The sequence below is a fragment of the Periplaneta americana genome, chromosome 17 (assembly GCF_040183065.1).
Source record: "Periplaneta americana isolate PAMFEO1 chromosome 17, P.americana_PAMFEO1_priV1, whole genome shotgun sequence".
Taxonomy (NCBI): Eukaryota; Metazoa; Arthropoda; class Insecta; order Blattodea; family Blattidae; genus Periplaneta; species Periplaneta americana.
The window spans coordinates 67,584,091-67,603,455 of NC_091133.1; the positions used below are offsets into that span (position 1 = coordinate 67,584,091).

The 19,365-nt window shown below is 32.4% G+C and overlaps 2 protein-coding genes across 5 annotated transcripts in view; one reads left to right on the top strand and one right to left on the bottom strand.

Annotated features, from left to right (window-relative positions):
• The window catches only part of LOC138693158 (lachesin-like), a 1,789,721-nt gene that overhangs the window by 109,125 nt on the left and 1,661,231 nt on the right, over nt 1-19,365 (bottom strand). For all 4 annotated transcript variants that reach the window (XM_069816848.1, XM_069816850.1, XM_069816849.1 and 1 more), the window contains one exon: nt 425-617. In XM_069816848.1, coding sequence (XP_069672949.1) covers nt 425-617 — 193 coding nt within the window. The remainder of the gene's footprint in view (nt 1-424; nt 618-19,365) is intronic.
• Nucleotides 1-19,365, top strand: part of LOC138693157 (UDP-glucosyltransferase 2-like) — an 86,161-nt gene that overhangs the window by 13,079 nt on the left and 53,717 nt on the right. The gene's annotated exons all lie outside the window — the stretch shown is intronic.

The window sequence follows — 19,365 nt, forward strand, 5'->3', positions numbered from 1 at the left end:
CTCTGACTTTGAGATCACTCACTACTGGTCTGTCACCTCGCACCAGTTCAGCTCTCGTGTGACTCCTGACGCACATTATGTCATTCAAATTCGTTATCAGAGATCGGAAACAACCCTGTATATCTGCTGTGTATTTTCAACTTGGATACAATATACAAGCTTGTATTTCAGCCACCCAATCAAAACTGTGCTAAAATTATTTTCTACACCACGGATTCTAAAATGTCTGCAAAGAATATTTCCTAATTCTTGTTTAGTTAGGAGAAAGTCGGTTTAATATTTATTGAACAAAATTCTACACAGACAAATTTTCTGTATTTCAGATTGTGTACTTGGGACATCTCGTGATTTCCTATTTCTCCCATTGTCCATTTCCCATTATTAGGTTTCAGTGGTCGTACAGTAATCTGAAGAGAAAACTAACCACGTGTCTTGGTGGAGGGGCCTCCACGGAGTATTATTTCGCCGCCATCTTCTCTTCTCCAGACGACCCGCGGCTTCGGGAAGCCTCGTGCCTTGCACACCAATTTGGCGGATCCTCCCTCGGGAACCATCAGGTCCCCTGACGTTTCTTCGTATATGATATCTGGAGGGATCACAACTTCCAGGAACGCCGTCTGGAACATATTGGGTCGAAAATTACCATTAAAATCGGATAATGATAATGATAATGATAATGATAATACTATAGCAATAACAATAATAATAATAATAATAATAATAATAATAATAATAATAATAATAGTAATAATAGTAACAATATCAGCACATAATGTCATTCTACTAACAGCATCACTTAAGGGGAGAGGATGGTATTTATTTAACCTTTTTTTTCCTATTTGGTGTAAAATATTAATTTTTTGTATGTAGAGAGCTCATAGCTGTGGCAACTCAACCAAATAAAAATAATTTTGAAAAAAAAAAAAGAAATTATTTGGGGACCCAAATTTGAAAAGAAAAAAAAACGTACCCAATGCAGGATTGTACTAAAAACGATATATTTAAACCGTTTTTAAAGACAGATTCAAACAGTTTCTGCAAGGTATTTGCAAAAGTATGTTCTACAAACTGTCTGTAACAGAATTTTGATATTATTCCCTAAGTCTGTAAAATAAACAATTAAAATTTAATAACAATTTTCTGATTTCCTTTCCTGCAAACAAACGGACGTATTTTTTAAATGAAATCAATTAACAAAATTCTGTTACAGAGAAAAGTTTCCTAATAGTCTAAAGAATGTGTGTTCTAAATTTCATGCATGTATCTTTAATAGTTCAGAAATTATATCCATTTTTGTCTGGCAATGTAGCAAACAAAATGAAGTTACTGGAAACCGATAAAAGCGGGCGTGTGTTTTAAAAATCCATAGCGCAGGAAGTTTAAAAATGATGTCTCAACATCCGATAAGGGCACAAATACCCACAAAATGTTATGCAATGCATTCCACACATATCAAAGGGTATTTAAAAGAAAAAAAAATTTTTGAAAATATAATTTACCGGAAACAACAATAAAAGTGGGCTAGTGATTTAAAAATCCATAACGCAGGAAGTTTAAAAATGGCGACTCAACATCCGATAAGGGCACAAATACCCACAAAATGTTATGCTATGCATTCCACACATATCACAGAGTATTTTAAAGAATTTTGTTTTAATTTATTCATTTTTCACCAAAAAATATCATCCTCTCAAAATCATTAGTAGAAAACACACTAACAGAAGTGGAAACTCATGACTGTCACCGTTACTGGAGACCTGTAGAATAGTCAGAACTATCTCAAAGATGATTCTTAAAGAAAATCCTTGAATCCTCACACTAATCTACAGTACAAGTTGCTACGTACTACATTCCATGAATATCTACTATCATGAACTCCTAGCATATTTAATTAACCTATGTAAATGATGATAGCTTTAACAGCAGGTAATAAATTCATGGTATACCCTGAGGGTATGGTATACCCTGAGAACAAATTGAGATTCTTCTTTAGCTCAGATTATTTAGATTTCCGTGACAAAAATCGGCTGGACTGCAAGTTTCCAGTGAAGATGATAATAAAAGAATGTGTCAGTGAAGCAATAAATTAGTTTTCAAAATAGGTTTAGATGTGGGGGTAACTAAAATCTATATATTTTGATCTATATGTAGTTCCGAAATGTTGGAAATGTTAAGTTTCAGAACACAGTGAAATGTCTAAAAGACTATTTTTTATTATATTCATCGTGGAAGCCTAAAAATGCATATAGGCCTAAGAGTCTTCAATAGATTATTTACGCCTGATATCATTTAGAATATAGGTATTAGATATTAAAAATGATATACCTAACATTAAATGCAGGTAGAATACGAAGGAAATGGATTACTATTCAAAAGTTGTTCATTTTTAGTCCTGTGAGTACTTTTAAAATTTATTTTTATTAATATTACACTGTCCCGTCGATAGAAAGCTGACGTTCATCTACTTAGATATAACACGGGGAGCAACTCCTCTGCAATCGACAAGCATCATGTTTATGTAGAGCATGAAAGTCAAGTAATATTATGGACAGTAAAAATCGACCATATGGGAATGGATAATTAAGAGTTAATTTATTACAAAAAGTGAATCTGATACAACGTTAATACAATTTAATTTGATTTCCTAGAATATATCTATTAAATTCAATGATAAATTTATGAATGAAAGAAACTACAGGGTTTTTCATAAGTAAAAATAATGCAAATAAAACTAAAACTAAAATTAACTCATTTTTTTTAAATGCTCGGACACGTCAAATTTAATATTTTGAAAAGAAAATTTTACAAAAAAAAAAACAACTACAAAACAAAATTTTCAGCATTATTGTACAGGTTGTGACATTTTAAGTGTTTCAAACGAAACATTTTTCTCCTTCTTTCTGATACATGTTCTTCTTTCCTAATAAAGTTCTGGCTACCAAGTTTAATGAATGAATGAATGAATGAATGAATACTATATTGATAATTCTACAGAAGAACTACACCAACTTTTGAAAATTGCATACGGAAATAGTCGAGTAGGTCTACTAAGCACGTTTTACTTGACGGCACACAATACTTCCCACAGAATAACCTAGAACTATTCGCCTCTTGTATGTGGTAACTAATGAATGGATGTAATGCCGCCAAAAAGCAAGTGGTGATTAGATATGTAATTTAAGCACCTAAGTTTGCTTACGAGATCCAGGTACAAATTTCTGAACAGCAGGTGTTTGGGGGCTTGAACCGCACCAGTAAGAATGCATTTCACTGCAAGCGGAGATTGAGATTGTTGCCAAAGGTCATATTTTGACACAACAATCGTGTTTTGCTTTTAAATAGTGATTCGTTTTCTCGTGATATCTGATAATACGGCGGCGATACGGTAGGCCAACATTCATTCATTACTGAGTACAACAGGTGAATAATTCTTGGGTATTCTGTGTGAAAATTGTACGTCCTTTGGTCTAGTTTTTCTAGAGAATTAAAGCTAATTTACTGCATTCATGAAGGATTATGAAACATTCTACATAAAATATGGAAAAGCTTCTATTGTTCTATGTAAGTTCAGGTACATAATTACTGATAACAATTAGAAACGTGTTCTGGCTCATATGTGACTTCCGTTCTATAAAATTGACGGACTCGGTTAAGACAGAAAAAAAAAAATACTAATTCTTTACAATTGCGCTACCAAAGGTGGATATTTATCCTTAGTTTATCTATACACCAGTAGAAATTGTACATGCAGGGCATACCAAAAACGTGAACTAACAAAACCTAACTTGTCACTGATACGGTACTCGACATTACGAAAACTCCCTTTCTACACAGTTATCATGTATCTACCAAAAGCTCATATGCAAGACATGAGAAATCGCGTTTCCGCCGGTTACCGCTTTTACAGGAATTTCCATCCTTATTTCGGTGCAAAATTGGCGTAGTCGATAAATTTTCCGTTTATTTACGGTACGTATGACACGAAGGGCGCGCTTCCGAACAGGAGCAGCGGCATTTCCCCTAAGGTTAGAGCCCAGTTTAGGTGTGTGTGTATTAATCGGCAAAAATGTCATATAAACATGCGCCATATTCTCAATATTTTCTAGCCCCTAATTTCTGTTTTACGTAATTTGTTGCATTAATATCGGATAATTACGAAAAATGTCTAGGAGCATAGGACATAAAGAAAACTGGAACAAGTTTCATCACGTACTTTTATCCATGATAGAAAAAATCATTTTTCACAAATCATTATCTAGTGTAATAGAATAATAAGACTGTCCTATTTATATGTGCTAGAATAATCTGAGCGGCATATTTACATGTACTACAATAATATGGCCGACATATTTAAATGTGCTAGAATGAATTATTACAAACTTAGGTCAAACGAGCGTTAAGCGACTTCCGCCGATTTTGGAATAGACACCGACGCACTTAGGTTAGGTTAGTTTAGGCTTTTATTATCCCGTAAAGATGAAGGTAAAAGCGATTGTTTTCTATGTTGGCAGTTCAAGTGCGTCGGTGTCTATTCCAAAATCGGCGGAAGTCGCTCAACGCTCGTTTCACCCAAACCTATTTTTATGTGCTAGGAAAATATAACCAACCTAGTCTATTTGCATAATAATAAAAATTGAAGCCTTCGCTCCCTATAATTATATCCAGTGGCGACAATTTATATGGGCCCGTGGGTTCGAGCCCACCCAATAATATGTTGTGTGATTATTATCATTATTATTATTATTATTATTATTATTATTATTATTATTATTATAATTATTATTACCATTACAATTATTTTAACTTGCATAACTAAATTGTTTGTGCCCACCGAATGTTTTCCAAAACTTGGTGCCGCTGATATCTGTTTACATAAACAAACCAAACCTACCCTAATTACTGCGGTATTATTATATAATTATTCCAAGCAATATATACTACACAATTCCTGATATCACCAGCCGTAAGTAGGCCACATAGAGCTACGTAAGTTAAATAAATAACCCAATGTAGCATAATATTATACATAACTTCTTATAAGTAAACAGAATGATATGCATTACGAATTTGATCTACCAGGGCCTCTACGAGACTTCTGTATTCTAATTTAACGTACTATGTTAAGATATAACAGTAACTCACCTTAATATATCAAGAGAATTAACATGAAGAACAATATTAATATACACCTCAACACAAATATATAATATAATGTTAGTTCAAAATCTTCACTTTAAAGATGTCAACACCAAGAGCTACATTTTAAGAAAATCTTACGCACCAGTATAGTAATGCCAACGTACAAATATAAAATGTAGCTTAGTATTACAAAGACCAAATATAAAATATCCCTTATGTACGTTTCATAATGATTGGTCTCCATAATAAAATATTATAGAAAACAGATTTTATTCAAGAAAATACCACATACACCTACACAGGGTGTTTCAGAAATATTTTGACAAACCTTGGGTCATGTTCCTCACACCAAAACAAGAAAAAAATTCATATAAACATTTGTCCGAAAATCCTTAGGATTTTTGGTTTTTAATGAAAGAACATAATGAAATATCTGTTACATATTAAAAATTTAAAATTTAGCGATAAATATAGACTAATAATACACAGTGAAAATTGTTTAGATCCCAAAAGTTGTAAATGTCCACCATTGAAAGAAGACACGTATGTCAAATATCTGGGTATCATTATTGATCAGAATTTAAAATGGCCTCATCACATTACTTATCTTTGTAAGAGGCTTCGTAAAACAATTTATAAATTCGTTAATCTTCGATGCTATTTACCCATTAGAGTTCTACGAAATGTTTATTTGGCCATTTTTCAGTCTATCATTCAATATGGTATAATTGTTTGGGGTGGAAGTACAAAAATTAATCTTAGTCCGTTAAATTTACTACAAAAACGAATAATTAAAATTTGTTTGAAGAAACGTTTCGATTATCCAACTAAATTAATTTATTCTGAATTTAATGTATTTAATATTGAACAAATTTATAAGTACACGCTGCTAAAATTTTATCATAACAATCGTAATAAGTTTGTATTACAGACACACAATTATGACACAAGACGAAATATTAATTCAACATTAGTAGAACCTAAATGTCTCACATCTGCTGGTCTAAAGCATAGCATAAATTTTGGCCCTCGGTTGTACAATGCTTTAACTAAATTACACCCGAACTTCTAACATGTAACCCACTAACATATAACAAGAAAATTAGAAACGTGTTAATATCTTCAATTTGATTAAATAAATTTATAGCCTATGTGTATGAATTAATCAACCTATATTATATTTGTATTCTATAATTTTGAAATATATATTAGTCGTACTTTTCACGTGCGATATTATTCTTCTCTAGTGTTAATATTATATTATATAATTCCATTGCCGCTGTAATTATATTTTAGTTCCTATTTTATTTTACTTATTTATTTTTATTATTATTATTATTTTTTATTTTAATATTATATCTGAACTGCGACCGAGCACGAGCGCTGCTCATTTGGTCTCAAATTTTGTTAATACTACTGTATCTTCTTTTTATATTGCTTGTATTATTTTATTTCTATTTCTCTTGTTTGTTTTGTAATTATATTCTTCTTTATTCTGTATATTTAAATTTAAATTTAAAATATTGTCAGCTTGGTAGCAAGTGTTGCAACGTTAATCAATTCAGAAACTCATAACAATGAAAGTTTACGTTCAATGCGTTTCGAGATACAATCCAACAACGTAACTTAAGTTTGTATCATTGTGTTAGATAATCGAATGATGTTATCGATACAAGTCTGCTGATGCACACATTGTATCCTAGATGGCTATATGTTTCCACGGAGTCCTCTATCCGACGAGTGCATGCGTGTGTGAAGCAAGAGGAGAACATTTTGAACATTAATTGTTATGAGTTTCTGAATTGATTAACGTTGCAACAGTTTCTACCAAGCTGACAATATCTAACAGATGTTTTATTATGTTCTTTCATTAACAACTAAAAACCTAAGGATTTTCAGACACATGTGTATATGATTTTTTTTCTTCTTTTGGTGTGAGGAACATGCCCCCCCAATGTTTGTTAAAGTATTTTTGAATCAGTCTGCTTATCGACCTCTTACTTATGGACTACAGACCTATACAGATTTGGATTTTTTCAAATTAAAGCTTTCGAAATAGAAGCCCTGGGTTTCGCATATTGCTTTCGGTACACTGGCGTTTAAAGATATCTGATTTAGAATTTTCTAATCGTCTAAGCGAACGTTTTAACCACGGGGTAAGTCAAAACCAAAGATAAAAGAAATGGGCAAAGTTTGAAATAGTTTCGCTAGTTCTCAATAGGTGACGTTATTGGAAAAGGTGAAAAGTGTTGGGAAAATGTTGATGTAGATTGAATATAATTAATCTCATAATTGACTATATCTGCGGTTTTCCGCTGAACCTAGTGCTTTTACAATCACTAGAGGAGGATGAAATTTTGAATTCTACAATGGGAGTATATTTATTTATTATTGGCGACACTGAGTATTATCACAGTCTAGTATATACAGTCGCGAAGCTCAATACGCAGTAAATATGCAAACATTAGATAGTTGCTCACCACTAGGATCGCTAATATCGCCTCATTACAGGCAATGCAAAATAGTACCGTCACAGTCTATTGTTTATAGCACCCTCAAAACTCAAGCTTCGTGACTGTATATAGTAGACTGTGCATTATCTTCGTCATCTATGTATTAATGTAAGTAGTAACTCAAGAAGCAACATATACGAACAAATTATCGATTACTATAGATTACTAGGGGTCAGGTATCTTTGAACGCCAGTGTACACTGACGATCAAAGGTAAATTATACGACCTACGATTTTATGATCGTGTAAGCGAACTTTCCAACTACCGGATAAGGGTACGTACAAGTTGGAGCGACGATAAACGATAAAAGAAGCAGCGATGCTATATCAGAGAGAATTGAAGCATGCATTGTCATTGAGGTGTGCATATTGGAGTAACGATAAAAGCGAAGATACACGATAAAAGCGACGAAAAACATAAGTTCCATTTTCTTCGCTCTTGTCGTTCATATGATCTCTGATTAAGATAATATTGATCTGTATAATAACCGATGGTTATCAATATATCCGAATATTAATACATTTATTATTATTTTGGCATAATAAATTAATAGTTGTAGATATTGGCAAATTGATCAGTTATGTATTTATTCGTGATGCATTATATGATCACAATAACCAATCACAGCACAACGAATTTATACCATCTTTGGGATGAGAAACGGGTTCAATTTTGTACGTATTTAAGTTATATTAAACTTGAACCTAGCAGCTGATATTTCCTATATATCTTCTTTCATTAAGTGGATGTATAGAATATCTTCTACTAATAAATCAAAATGCTCGCTTCCCGCGTCCTCGTTGCTCCGATACTTGATTCTTTGATAAAATCAAAGCGTCGCTAGGTCATTTCTTTCATCGTTTATCGTTGCTCCAACGTGTACCTACCCTAAGACAGAACCAAAGATATGAAAAAGTTACAAACTTTGAATGAGTTCCGCTAGTTCTCAATATGTGGCACCATTATTGGGATCCGTTAAAAAGTGTCAGGGAAAATGGTTATGTAGATTAAGCATTAATTATTCTTCTAAGGGTACGTATACGTTGGAGCGACGATAAACGATAAAAGAAGCAACGATGCTATATCAGAGAGAATAAGCGAACTTTCCAAACACTGGATAAGTCAGAACCAAAGATATGAAAAAGTGACAAACTCTGAAAGAGTTCCGCTAGTTCTCAATAGGTGGCACCATTATTGGTTCTGACATATCCCGTGTTGGAAAGTTTCTTTACACGATCATAAAATCGTAGGTCAGATATCTTTGAACGTCAGCGTACACTTGCATTCCGGTCGTCAGCCGCTTTGCTCTCTCAATAATGTCTTATTACTCCGCTAGATGGCTGACTCTATTATCGATATAAACACCCTTGAAATGGCATACTACTTTAAAAAATTTCATTTTATAGTGACTATTACACTCTTACTACGTCATACTACTTTTGACCAATAAAACGGTACGAAAGGACGTATTTCAAACAATCATGGCTGCTTATCGCACAATTTTATCGCGTCCCTAGCATTTGTTTAATTTTATCGCGTCCCTAGCATTTGTTTCTTTGTTTGCCAACATTTGGAACTGCGCTGGTCTGGACGTCAAAAATATATATAAAATTACAAACCACTCCAGTCAATGCACAGCAGTTTCAAATATGACTCGCATTGGCATTCAAGAACAATAATTAATAAAAATCACTGATCATACCTATGCATCTTCTGAAATCCGATTTACAAATAAATGAAGAGCACCATTCGGAAATCCTGAATAAGTTGAATACACCATGTAGGCATAAATCAACGAGTTCCACTTCTATTATGCACACGTCCAATATAACATCAATTGAACCACCAACCACATTCAAATTTGAAAATTGTACATTCAATAATTATTCCTTTTAAAATTATTCATTCGGAAATTCTGAATAAGTTGAATACACCATGTAGGCCTAAATCAACGAGTTCCACTTCTATTACGCACACGTCCAATATAACATCAATTGAACCACCAACCACATTCAAATTTGAAAATTGTACATTCAATAATTATTCCTTTTAAAATTATTCATGTTTATTTTTTATGTCATCGTCGTTAATTAAAACTTTTCTAACACTTGTGCGTATTAGTTAGGTTATGTTATAGCTTCTGCTCTGAGAGGATAAAAAGAACTTCTGCTATATGATATTATGGATAGTCACGTATCAGAGATTGTTTAATATTAAGATTTATTGAATAGTAATCATTGCAGTGTCTGTATAAAGACACTACTGCCATCTAGCATGCATCTAGCGTAATATTTGTAATGTTGAGATGGTACAATAATACATTTGAAGACAGTTGTATTTTCGTAAGTCAATTAATATTTTATTGTATTGGAGTACTTCGTTACTTCTAATATTTATATACTTTCTTCTAATCGTGTAATAGTCAATTAAATCCCACTCGAGTTTTGATTTTCTCTAGATAAATCAAAACGTCTAGTGAGATTACTGTTGATAAACGCATTAATATTCTGGCGCAACTCATCTGAAGTTAAACACATGTATATTTTTTTACAAAATAAAATTATAAGGATAATGACCGGTGTGAATAAAATGACCTAATACAAAAAGATTTTCAAAATTTTGGAAATCTTGACCTCACTTTGTGAGTACATTCTTTCTTTGATGATGGTTTATATTAAAAAGCAAGATACATTTTGCACTAATCAAAAAATTGACAATTTTATTTTTTTTACTGCCTTTCCACTTTACAGCAGTTCACCTTTGAATCCTGCTTTCCAGAGCTTCCTATTCCCCCACAGTCCCTCTTCCATGCCCCTCTTCACCATGTACAGTATGTGTGTATTCCTTCATACCATGGCTTTCTAGCTCTTCCACACTTTCTTCTTCCTGGCACGGTCCAATTGAGGATACATTTAGGCCATCGTTCCTCCGACATCCGTTGCACATGGCCATACCACTGTAAAGACCTATGTTCTATTCTGTCCATAACAGTTTCACCTGCGTCCATTTCTTTCCTAATATATGTGTTTCTTACATGTTCTAGTCTGGATATCTTCATACTTCTTCACAATCCATCATAATTGTAATACAATACCCAAATAAAATCTCCATCTACCCTCTGTTAATCTCAACCGTTATAAATGTAGTTGAGTTTTTATACATTACGGTCTTAAATGCAATTTCTACTTATCTTAAAGTTTTCGAAGATCAAGAGAAAAGGTTCAAACAGAATTAACGAAACTTCTACATACCCTACTCAAACCTTGTACACAATTGATGAATTATTGTTTATGTTCGTAAATTGAATTAATCTGCTTCAAATGCATTGCGTCCAATTTTGTGTAGTTCAAGTGTTGAATAATTGTTTATGTCTGAACTAATATGCTTGCTGTTCATTGCACATTTTTGTATAGCTTAACCAGGGCTCAACTGATAAATTATATATGCTAAAAATCGAATAAATCTGCTTGCTATGTATTGGATATTTTGGATAGCTAACGTTATAGACGTAAATTATTGAATTTATCCATGACTGGTGTCTCAACTTGTCTTTATTTCACCGTCCTTAGCTACCTAAACAATAGTTTTATTTAGAACGGTAAATTAAAAGTTTTAATTCACAGCTTACTTACTTACTTATTTACAAATGGCTTTTAAGGAACCGCAGGTTCATTTCCGCCCTCACATAACTTCGCCATCGGTCCCTATCCTGTGCAAGATGAATCTAGTCTCTATCATCATATGCCACCTCCCTCAAATCCATTTTAATATTATCCTCCCATCTACGTCTCGGCCTACCCAAAGGTATTTTTCCCTCCGGTCTCCCAACTAACACTCTAGCCTATATGCATTTCTGGGTTCGCCCATACGTGCTACATGCCCTGTCCATCTCAAACGTCTGGATTTAATGTTTCTAAGTCAGGAGAAGAATACAATGCGTGCAGTTCTGCGTTGTGTAACTTCTGTAACTTCGTCCCTCTTAGCCCCAAATATTTTCGTAAGAACCTTATTCTCAAACACCCTTAATCACTGTTCCTCTCTCAAAGTGAGAGTCCAAGTTTCACAACCATACAGAACAACCGGTAATATAACTGTTTTATAAATTCTAACTTTCAGATTTTTTGACAGCAGACCAGATGAGAAAAGCTTCTCAACCAAGTTTTAACTCACAGTAGTGAATTAAATTTTTTTATCACTCTTCTCATGAAAACCAATACATTAGCAATAATAAAATCCATATATTCATTCATTTATAGCTTCTTCATAAATAAAGACCTACAAAATTTCGATTAAAATTTAGATACCAGTAATGAATAAAATATTGTGTAGCTTACGATTTTATGCGGTCGTGGAAACTATCACTCTCGCCTTCTCTTCGGGAGCTAAACGTTCCACTCGCGAATGAAATATAATATATTTTACTCTTTTATACTACAAATTACCGCAATCTGCTTGCTATATATTGTATATTTTCGGGTAGCTCAACTGATTAATAAATGTATAGGCTTGTAACTTCAATTAATCTGCTTTGCTATGTATTGCATTCTTTTGTATAGCTGAACTGATGAATTGTTTATGACTGTAAATTGAATTAATCTGCTTGCTATGTAGGCCTATTGTATATTTTTCTATACTTCAACTGATGAATTGTATAGGCTTGTAAATTTAACTAATCTGTTTGCTATGCTGTAGAGCCGCCAACGTAGCTCAGTCGGCAGACTCACTTGCCTGCTGACCCGGAGCTGCGCTCGGGCTTAGGTTAGATTCCCGCTTGGACTGATTACTTAGTTGGGATTTTCCGAGGTTTTCAGCAACTGTAAGGCAAATGTTACGCAATGTACGGCGAACCCTCGGCCTCATCTCCTCTCGCCAAAAATTATATAACTCTTGACTTTTTCCACATCTCATAGTTTCAATGCTAATGTAATGTTTATGGAATACAATAAATGGAATGAAATTAAATCAAATAATAAAAACTATACACATTTTCCCAAGATTCGTTTTGTAGGTATAAATAGATTCAGCGTTTATGATCCTTTATTAGATTTGTTTTTAAATTTATTCATATCTTGAAATTTTCAGCGACATTAAAAACAATTAGGATTTGTTGATTACCATCACACAAGCCATGTATTAAAGGTTCTGTATTAGAGGATTTTAATCTAATTTTATATGTAAAATATTATAAATTGTTGCAGTACTTCTAGCTTGTATTTTGGTTGGAAAACTTACTGTATGAGTAAAATTATAAGTTTCAAGAATTCAATTGATTTTATTATAATGAAAACTTCCTGAGAGGTGACCAATGTTTATTTCACCATAGATCATAAATTTTACATGTAGTTTGTAAAGTGATTGGACATGTGGAAAGATGGGAAGATATAGGGTAAAGGTTAGTATTATTGTGATACTAATAATATTATGACAGTACTTTTTGAGAATTTTTTACAATTTTACTGAGCGAGAGAAGAGCAGGTTTTGTATAGAAACTTGTCTACGAACATTTCCTTAATATGTTGACGCAAAAAAACCGATCTTTCTCTCGCTCAGTAAAATTGTAAAAAATTCTCAAAAAGAACTATCATAATAATATTAGCCTAGTATCACAATTTTACCAACCTTTACCCTATTTATAATTATGAATATACACAAAAACACCTTATGCGAACAGATGTAATGGTAAACTGAGAAATAAATGATTAGAAGATATGGAAGAATACATTAAGATGTTGGAAATTTGAGGCTGGAGAAGAGGTTTAGAGAAAGAAAGTACTGGGTTCAATTATTACTAGGCAGAACGTAGCCCTCCTGGGACTGTAGCTTCGCAGTAAGATAAAGAAGATGGCGATTATTAAGCAATCCTACAGCAAATGCTCACCTTGTCAAACTGCGAGGTTGGAAAATCGTCAGATCAAGGTCTTATCTCAAAATATCCTCTATAATTTAATATACACATTATATAATACAATTAATTCATTTAGTGTTCTGCCCAAGGGAGGTCATTTGTTGCAAACACAGCTTTCTCCAATCTTTTCTATTTTCTGCCTGCCTCTTCGTTTCCTCATATGATCCATATATCTTAATATCGTCTATGATCTGATATCTTCTTCTATCCCGAACTCTTCTCCAGAGCATTTTTCACTATGCAGTTTCTTCTCAGCCAGTGCCCCAACCAATTCCTTTTCCTCTTCCTGATCAGTTTCACCATCATTCTTTTTTCACCCACTCTTTCCACACAGCTTCATTTCTTATTCTATCTGTCCACTTCAAACATGCCATTCTTCTCCATATCCACAATTCAAATGCTTCTATTCGCTTCTCTTCACTTCGTCGTAATGTCCATGTTTCTGCCCCATAAAATGCAACACTCCAAATCTTCACTAGTCTTTTCCTTAGTTCTTTTTCCAGAGGTCCGCAGAAAATGCTCCTTTTTCTATTAAAAGCTTCCTTGACCATTTCTATCCTCCTTTTGACTTCCTGGCAGCAGCTCATGTTACTGCTTATAGTACACCCCAAGTATTTCAAACTGTCCACTTGCTATGCTGCCTCATTTAGAATTCGCAAGTTTATCTACTGTATGTTTCTTCCTATGACCATGCTCTTCGTCATATTTGCATTTATCTTCATCCCATACTGCTCACAGCTGTCATTTAGCTCCAATAGCATTTCTTTTAGTAGCATTTCCTCTTCTGCTAACAACGCCATATCATCTGCAAATCTTATGCAATTTATTCTTCTTCCTCCTACGTATAATATAATATAATATAATATAATATAATATAATATAATATAATATAATATAATATAATATAATATAATATAATATAATATAATATAATATAATATAATATAATATAATACAATACAATACAATACAATATAATATCATATAATATAATATATTTATTATATTTAAATTTATTTATTTGTGTTATTTCAATTGATTACATTTAATTATTAATTGTTTTATCTTAGTTTTTTATTTTATTTATTTAATTAATATTTATTTATTTATATAATTCAATGTAATTTAATTTATTTATTTTATGTAATACTTTTATTTAAAGTTTTAAATAACTTATTTAAGTAATTCGATCTATTTATTTAATTCTGAACTTGACTCCCGAGTAATTTCCTATACACACAAGATCGGATTCTACATCACAATCAATGCAGTTACTGACCATATGTATTCATATCTCACTGATTTACTAAGACAGAAAGAAAGCCCTTCTGATGGCTATCCGTCACCATAGACTGCTAACGAGTTGTATATTGAAGAATTAATTACATTTTCTTTCCTTTCGTACAGTTTAAAAAAATTAAAGAACTAATAATTGCATTTGAATACCTTTCGGTCCTATTTTTTCACATTCAAACGGTATTGTATGAAAAAGTTTGTTAACTCTGACATTCCTCCCCCCACCCCCCGTATGAAGCAGAGTTGATGCTGTGTGACACGCTTGCGGCAGTATTCAAATGGACATATTGCTCTATTCCCATACATAAATTTTACGCCTAAATCAGTGTCCAATGTGTGATAAAACATTCGCTATATTTTTGTGCATTTTTATCTGAGTATTGGGAAGATAATCAACGTTTGCGACTGAGTAAGCTTCCTGCCCCGAACATGATTGGCATGTTTATTTTGTATTTTGTCGGAATAGCTACATTGCGTTGCTGACGAGTTTCACATTAACAAAATTGCAAAAGAGGTGAAATAATAGTTTGCAGTCTGAACACTGCACAAAAGACGCACATGATCTTTACTTGTTTACAAAATGCGTTTGGAAGGAACTTATAAATAATAATAATAATAATAATAATAATAATAATAATAATAATAATAATAATAATAATATATTATTAGGCCTATTATTATTAGGTATTATTATTAGTATTATTATTATCAACATTATTATTTTCCGACATGTTGGCTCTATGTGTACTGTACATACTTTCCATCCACACGGCACGGAGTTCACTTTCCAGAATGCGCAGTGCAAGAGATTGACCTTACGTTTCTCAGACTGGATGCATGTCCCTTGTCACTTGCTGTTCTGTCGGCTTGGCGAAAGCTTGTACCATGCTAATCAGACGATCGAGGAGGTCCACAATGTGTATTTGCCCAGTGTTGGTCCGAAGATATATCGTTCCTTACAGGGCATTGAAGTACTCGTAAAGTAAATGGAGAAGGTAAAACAAGCTAAAGAAAGATTATCATCATCATCATCATCATCATCATCATCATCATCATCATCATCCTTCACGAATTAGGCCTCTGTAGACCTTAACTTAGAAAGCATGATGGAAATATTCAGATTGTCAATTAATATAGATAAACACAATATAATATTTGTTACTCAGTCAAATGACAAATCAATGTAAAATAATGACATATTATATGGTCATTAAGTTGTATATACATGAGCTACAATTTGCAAACGTTTTCGCCCATTCAGGCATCTTCAGGCACAATTATACAATATCTCAATATCAAACTATGTAGCTATTACATTGGTGGTAGATAAACTGTTTAAGATTAATGGTGTATAAAACATCTCCATAATTAAATGTAATATTACAAGTCATAAATTAAAATAATGTTAAAAACCACGTAGTGTTGTAATTAAACTTCATAATATTCTGTGGAACTCTTGTTCAGTAGAGTCCAATGAGTGATGATAATTTCGTATTTATTTATATATTTCAGACATAAATCATCACTCATTGGACTCTACTAACAAGAGTTCCACAGAATATTATGGAGTTTAATTACAACACTACGTAGTTTTAACATTATTTTAATTTATGACTTGTAATATTACATTTAATTATGGAGATGTTTTGTACACCATTAATCTTAAACAGTTTATCTACCACCAATGTAATAGCTACATAGTTTGATTTGTATAATTGTGCCTGAAGATGCCTGAATGGGCGAAAACGTTTGCAATTTGTAGCTCATGTATATAAAACTTAATGACCATATAATATAAGTCATTATTTTACATTGATTTGTCATTTGACTGAGTAACAAATATTATATTGTGTTTATCTCTGTAGACCTGTTTCGGCCCCATCTAGCAGTCTTCTAAAAGGTATTCCTGGTCGACGATGTCCTCTAGGTTTATACTGCATCATAATTTTTGGGATTCTTGAATTTTCCGTTCTTCTTACATGATCTAGCCAATTGAATTTGTATCTGCTGATTTTTTTCTTCTACTGACTCTACTTCTAATTGTTCTAAAATTTCTTTATTCCTTTTTCGGTCTAAAAGAGTATATCCTGCTGTCCTCCTGAAAAATTTCATTTCTGTTGCTTTGATTCTGTTGATGTCTTTTTTCTTTAATGTCCAAATCTCGCTTCCGTAAAAAAGGGAGGGTAATGCTAGTGTATTATATATTTTTATTCTTGTAGATTTTTGTACTAATTTTGCTTTTAATGTATTGTTTATTATTCCTAGAATTTGTGGAAATTTGGTAATTTTCTTGTTCACATCTTTTTCATTTTGATAAGATATTTCACAACCCAGATAACTGAAATTTCGTACTTGTTCGAGGCATTGGTTATTGTGTATTATCTTACTTCTGACTGGGTCTTGTCCTAAAAATGCTATTACCTTTGATTTTTGTGTTGAAATTTCCATCCCAAAATCTTTTAATATTTTATTTAATGTATATAATCCTCTTTGTAAATTGTCCTTTGAATTGGAAATTATTACTTGATTATCGGCATTAAGGTATTTAATGTTAGAGCACTGGTTATTTTGACTCCTGATGTGTAGATCTGGTTCCATTTTAAAATAATTTTATTTATATAAATATTAAATATTAAATAAAGTTGGTGATAGTGGACAACCTTGTCGAACTCCATTATTAACTAATTTTCCTTCGGATATACAGTTATTTATTTTGACACTTATTTTGCTGTGTGTGGAGATTTCTATTATATTATGTAATAGCAAATTTGGAATATTTTTATCTTTTAATATGTCGAATAAAAGGTCTCTTCGGACTTATCAAAAGCTTTCACAAAATCAATAAAAGCTTTATGGGTTTCTAAATTAAATTCTCTTCTTTTTTCTAACAATAGTTTGATGCTAAATAATGGATCTACACATGATATTCCTTTTCTAAAGCCATTTTGACACTCCAGAAGGAAAGTTATTATTATTATTATTATTATTATTATTATTATTATTATTAATAGACGGCCGGAGTAAATAGACAAATACAAAAAATTAGCTGCCCATATAGACTGCAAAGTCACGACATTAAAACTTTAATAAAAATATCATTGAAAAATTGACATCCATCCGGCCGACTTTTGTTTATAAAGTCACATTAAGGGGATCCTTATGCGATTTTAAGAAATTCCAAAATTTTCATCCCAAACTTATTAATTTTAAACTACATAAACAGGCCTACAATACCATCATCTGTACAAAATTTGGTACCATTAGTGCTAATAGTTTTGAAATTATATTTTTTTAAACATATTTTATTTTGACGTCACTAAAATCCTCCTTGCGACAGAGTTTTCAAAAAATTTAGTTTATATTTGCTAAGAAGCTTGAAAATATTCATGAAAATAAAAAAAAAAATAATTAGCTTTTTGAGCTCAGTCTAAATAATCATTGATGAACGTTATTGAACAAGTAATAACTACTTAACTGTGTTAATATTACAAATTTTGGTGATAAATTACCAGATTGGCTAGTTTCTACGTGATTTCTAAATTTTTTAATTTCAGGGATTTACATTACAGCATATTTTAATCTAAGTGCAATATGAATATGCCACGAAGGAACTTAATATTAATATTTTATATAACTGCTACTTAAATTTTATTTATCAGCGTTTAATTGATCTCTGTGAGAAGTTTCAGACCAATCTGGCAATAACTGTTATCCAAAGAGCTTTTTTTTATTCAAGAAACCGCTTCAATTTTAAAGTCGACAATACAGCACTTAAAAAAAAAAATATTTCTTTCAACTCACTCACGCAATTTATATTTGACCACATTTGATTATATGGAATGGTACGTTAGAACGGTAAATGTTTTGGATTAGAATGGGGTTCGTCTATATAGCCACAGGAAACATTTTGTAATTTTCTTTTTAAATTTTTTAATTCCAATATATAAAAATCAAGTGAAACAGTTTGAAAAGCTCTCAAATAGGAAATGATATCACGCAGAGTGATCCGTTTGGGTATGGATAAAATAAAATCACCGTAAAACATTTACTACTGAACTTTATTTGTTAAAATTTTGTGCGTACGACACTCAAAAATGGGACATACTTCAGAGCTCAACATGACCCCCATTGTGCACCCTGCACAACTCATAACGGTGATGAAATTCAGTCCATGTCCGTTGTAACATAAGAGGGGTGAATTGTTGAAAAGCTTGAGTAATTTCTACTCTCAGATCATCAATGTTCCTGGGTTTCTGTGAATAGACAATGTCTTTAACAAAACTCCACACGAAGAAGCCAGGAGGGGTTAGATCTGGGGAGTTTGGGGGCCAAGCCAAGAGAAAGCTGCTTCTCGCATGGTTTTTAACACAGAACCTGTTTGTACAAATGTTCGATACCACAACATTATGAAATCGTATTTAAGTACATTACGCACACCATACTCACGACGAAATTCCCTTTGAACTCTTTTAACACTCTCAAATTTAGCATACCAAAGAACACATTGTGCCC